Source organism: Phytophthora infestans, genomic scaffold, assembly GCF_000142945.1.
Source record: "Phytophthora infestans T30-4 supercont1.241 genomic scaffold, whole genome shotgun sequence".
In the NCBI taxonomy this organism is placed as follows: domain Eukaryota; phylum Oomycota; class Peronosporomycetes; order Peronosporales; family Peronosporaceae; genus Phytophthora; species Phytophthora infestans.
Window position 1 is genome coordinate 88,098 of NW_003303518.1, and position 3,520 is coordinate 91,617.

A 3,520-nucleotide genomic window follows, 5' to 3' on the forward strand; every position below is an offset into this window, starting at 1 on the left:
ATCAAGATAGTCGAAACGCGCATCTCATACCAGGTAGACACGCGATAATGCAAGCGAAGGAGGGTCACCTTTAGTCTATTCCGCGACTCAACCGAGTTTTCATTCGGCCATTATGAACCTGCCTCTAAAATTCCATTTTGCGTCAGGCACATCGACCTGCCCCGTCTTCTTAACGTCTGCTCCGGTACGCACGGTAGTATCTATGCAACAGCAGTTAATTCGTCGCACGTAGTTCCACTCAATAGTGTAGGCTTAAATTTGTGAGCCCAATCAGTGAAATATACCGCTATAAGACCTCATTGTCCAAATAGCATGGTTTAGCGTGTGCCCATGTGAGCGAGTGTACGTGCCCATCTACGGTGACGCGTATGCGGATAGGAGCCCCCCAAATTGCAGCGATGCACAGTTGATTCCATATCTAATTCTTTTTTGAAGCGCGCTACGCTCTGTAGGTGCGTCAACACCCATAGTCAGCTTACCGTATGTGCGGCCCCAAAACCCCGCACCGTCAGTCAGTATACAAAACTATACGGGGTAAGGGGCTATAAGAATGTATATCCAAATCACCTGCTCTTCTGCTGCTTCTTTTGCTCGATGTACTTGACGTTTCGGGCGGTCAGCATGCGATGGCGGCTGCGCCTCTTTTTCTTCTTGGGGTACCAGTCAGGACCCATCGCTTTCTTGACGTTTGCCAGGCTTTCCTGGCGGCGCACTTTGGTCGAATCAGGTGGTGGGAGCTTTTCCTCCCAGAACTCAACCGCCTTTGGGCCGTTCTCGCAGGCAATACAGCGCCGCACGATATTCTGCCCGCTGATTGTACGGATCGTACGGAGCACATAACCGTACTGCAGCTTCCCACAGCAGACACAGCGCACCCAGGAATCCGTCGTAGACCGCTGCGGGCTGAGCAGAAGCGGGTCAATCTTCGCCTCGCATTGCTTGCACACAGGGCCCACCATTTTGCAAACTGTAGCAAAATATATTGCTCTAACCAATCACTTGCGTCCAAATATTAGCCAATAGCACGGTACTGTAAGGGTGGAATTTATTCATTTAGGCAAAATAATAAAATGTTTTTATACTATTACTATTTGGCTTTGCCCTAATAATAATATTATCAGATTTCCAAACAAATACATACTTTACATGCAATATAAATTGACTAAAATCACTATGTACCGTGCGCGCATGCATTCGTCGGGTGCGGTGCACGTGAGCAGATAGTGCAATGACCGTGCAGCCGCGCGCCTTCATTGCACGGTGACAGTGGTGAGTGCCAGGTGAAGTAAAAAAGATATATATCACAAAGTCCCTACAAAAAGCGCTGGTCGTGAAGCCTACTTTAACATTAAAAAATAGTATCGTCTCTACCTTAGAAAATGTGTGGAAAATAGCATTGCCGAGCTCTTACAAATGCGGTCTGTGAAGCTTATATTAAGCATATTAGTACTATTAATATGGTCATTACTTGAAAAAGTGTCTGGAAAATAACATCCCAGAGCTCTTACAAAATACTGGTCTGTGAAGTCTACATTAATAATAATAAATATCTCTATTTGAAAAGTGTGCAGAGCTCTTAGAAAATAAAGCGGTTACTGTGCCCGATTTGCAGTACATACGACAGGTTTTGCGCAATAATCAAGTATCTGCTGGCTGTTTGCAACCAATCGATGCGTTTCGTGCTCGGCAGAAATGTTTACCTTACGTCCAATCGCGAGGGAGAGAGGCGGTCTGATCGTGCGACAGATCCAGTCAGTGTCGCAGGTCGGCAGGTATTGTTCAATCAGGGCGCGAGTTAATTGTGTGACGCTTTTGGATATATTTGTAATTTTGGCATAGTTAGGTCGAGTCAGAAAGATAGGTGCGGTCGGTAGGATGGGAGGAAACTGTATAAGACAGGCCGAGTGTAGCAATGCGGAAAGGCAGGTCAAAGCAGGAAGACAGGGAGTGCGACGGACGGATTGACAGACGGACGGGAGACAGACAGACCGCAGGTTACAGTACAAGGTTAGATTTTCTTACTCACTTCGATTTTCCCCTCCTGGTACCGAGCAACCCATCATATCTATGCGCGTGCTGTGTTTGGCGCTGATGGCGACGGCCACTGTTCTAGTACCGAGTCCTGCGTCCGGTTTGACCACGACTGTGGCTGACACGGCCCAGACGGCAACCAGCATTCTAACTCCTGTTCTAGCTGGGGAGCCGAACAAACACGTTGCAACGCGATCTTTGAGAACGCATCCGATAGACGACAGCGACGATGGCGAAGAGCGACTGCTTAATGGTATGACAGATTTTTTCAAGTACCACGCTGGAAAGATGAGTCCCGAGCAGCTTTACAAGTACTTAAACTTAAAAGGACTTGGTCAAGAAGCCTACAAACACAAGAACTACGCTAGTTACATTAAGAAGTCGAAGAAGTGGTGGAAGAACCAGTAAGACCGTAGTTTCAAGAGTTTTGAAGGATGGTTTATCAATTGAGTTGAAGCAATTGAAGACGCTAAGAAAAAATGCTAACGCTGGCTTAGTTCGGTTCGTTTTGTCACTGGACTTCAGTGCATTCCTCGTGTGCTTGGGGTTTTGCTTTTGTTTGTGGGGATGTAGATTTCTTGAGTGTTAAAAAAATTACAATTTTTAGTACAAGTACTACAGTAGTAAGCAGCACGAATATCCCTCCTGGGAGAGGATACTAACTGAAAGCGGGTCATAAAAAAATTAACTCCTCGTAGCGTCAGAGTTCTTGACAATATATCGTCACATACCCCCCCCCCTCTCCATATCGGTAAGAAAAACGAGGTATTTCTCGATAGTAGTATAATTTACGTGATTTTAATTCGCAACCTACACGCTAAATCATACTAGCGCCATGCTCCACACGTAGAATCTCTGAACGACATCACCACCCTCTCCGCGCATTGAGGAAATCAGAATTGAATTTTGGACGAGATTAAACAAAAATGCGTACTTAAATGAATCCTCTGCTAGTAAGAATTTAAATCCCAATAACATATACATGTGCTGCCTTTAAGGTCACGTCCGTCCGCGAAGCACACTCTCCACGAGCTCCTGTTTAAATTTGCTCCAATGTGTATCTCGGACTAACTGCTCTAACAGATTCGAGTTTCTTCTCCCTCCAGGTGGACCTCGTAACCGTGACAAGTCTGTCTTGTACTTATGTTTGTTCATCAAGGCAATGTCCTGTAAATTACGATGTAGTTGCGAACGGCTATCAGCAGAGAATCCCTGCATGATATCTGCAGCCGACAAGAACAGAAGCTCTACTGTAGAGACCGATATCAACGCTGCCTTGGCGCAAGATATTCCATGAATCTGCTGTTTTTCTTGTCGAGACTGGCGCGGTGGAACCCAGGATGATGACGCACAAAAACATTCTCCACGTCGCAGTGCCAGCGCAACCGGTTGCGTTGGCGTTGTCCCCCTTCCAGTCCCCATACAGTTGATAGCGACACTTGTTCGCCTGGTATTGGTTGATTTTGGTCGTGTAGTGGCAGCTCGCAGA

General features: G+C 46.4%; 2 protein-coding genes across 2 annotated transcripts in view; one reads left to right on the forward strand and one right to left on the reverse strand.

Annotated features, from left to right (window-relative positions):
• Positions 1–2,067: 2,067 nt before the first annotated feature.
• Positions 2,068–2,439, forward strand: PITG_20936 (secreted RxLR effector peptide protein, putative; the record flags this gene model as incomplete). Its single annotated transcript, XM_002895144.1, has 1 exon — positions 2,068–2,439. The coding sequence occupies one exon, from the start codon at positions 2,068–2,070 to the stop codon at positions 2,437–2,439; it is 372 nt and encodes a 123-aa protein (XP_002895190.1).
• A 591-nt stretch (positions 2,440–3,030) lies between these two features.
• PITG_20937 (uncharacterized protein) overlaps positions 3,031–3,520 on the reverse strand; it is a gene marked incomplete at both ends in the record, with an annotated part of 2,460 nt that continues 1,970 nt past the window's right edge. The window contains one exon of the mRNA XM_002895145.1: positions 3,031–3,512. Coding sequence (XP_002895191.1) covers positions 3,031–3,512 — 482 coding nt within the window. The remainder of the gene's footprint in view (positions 3,513–3,520) is intronic.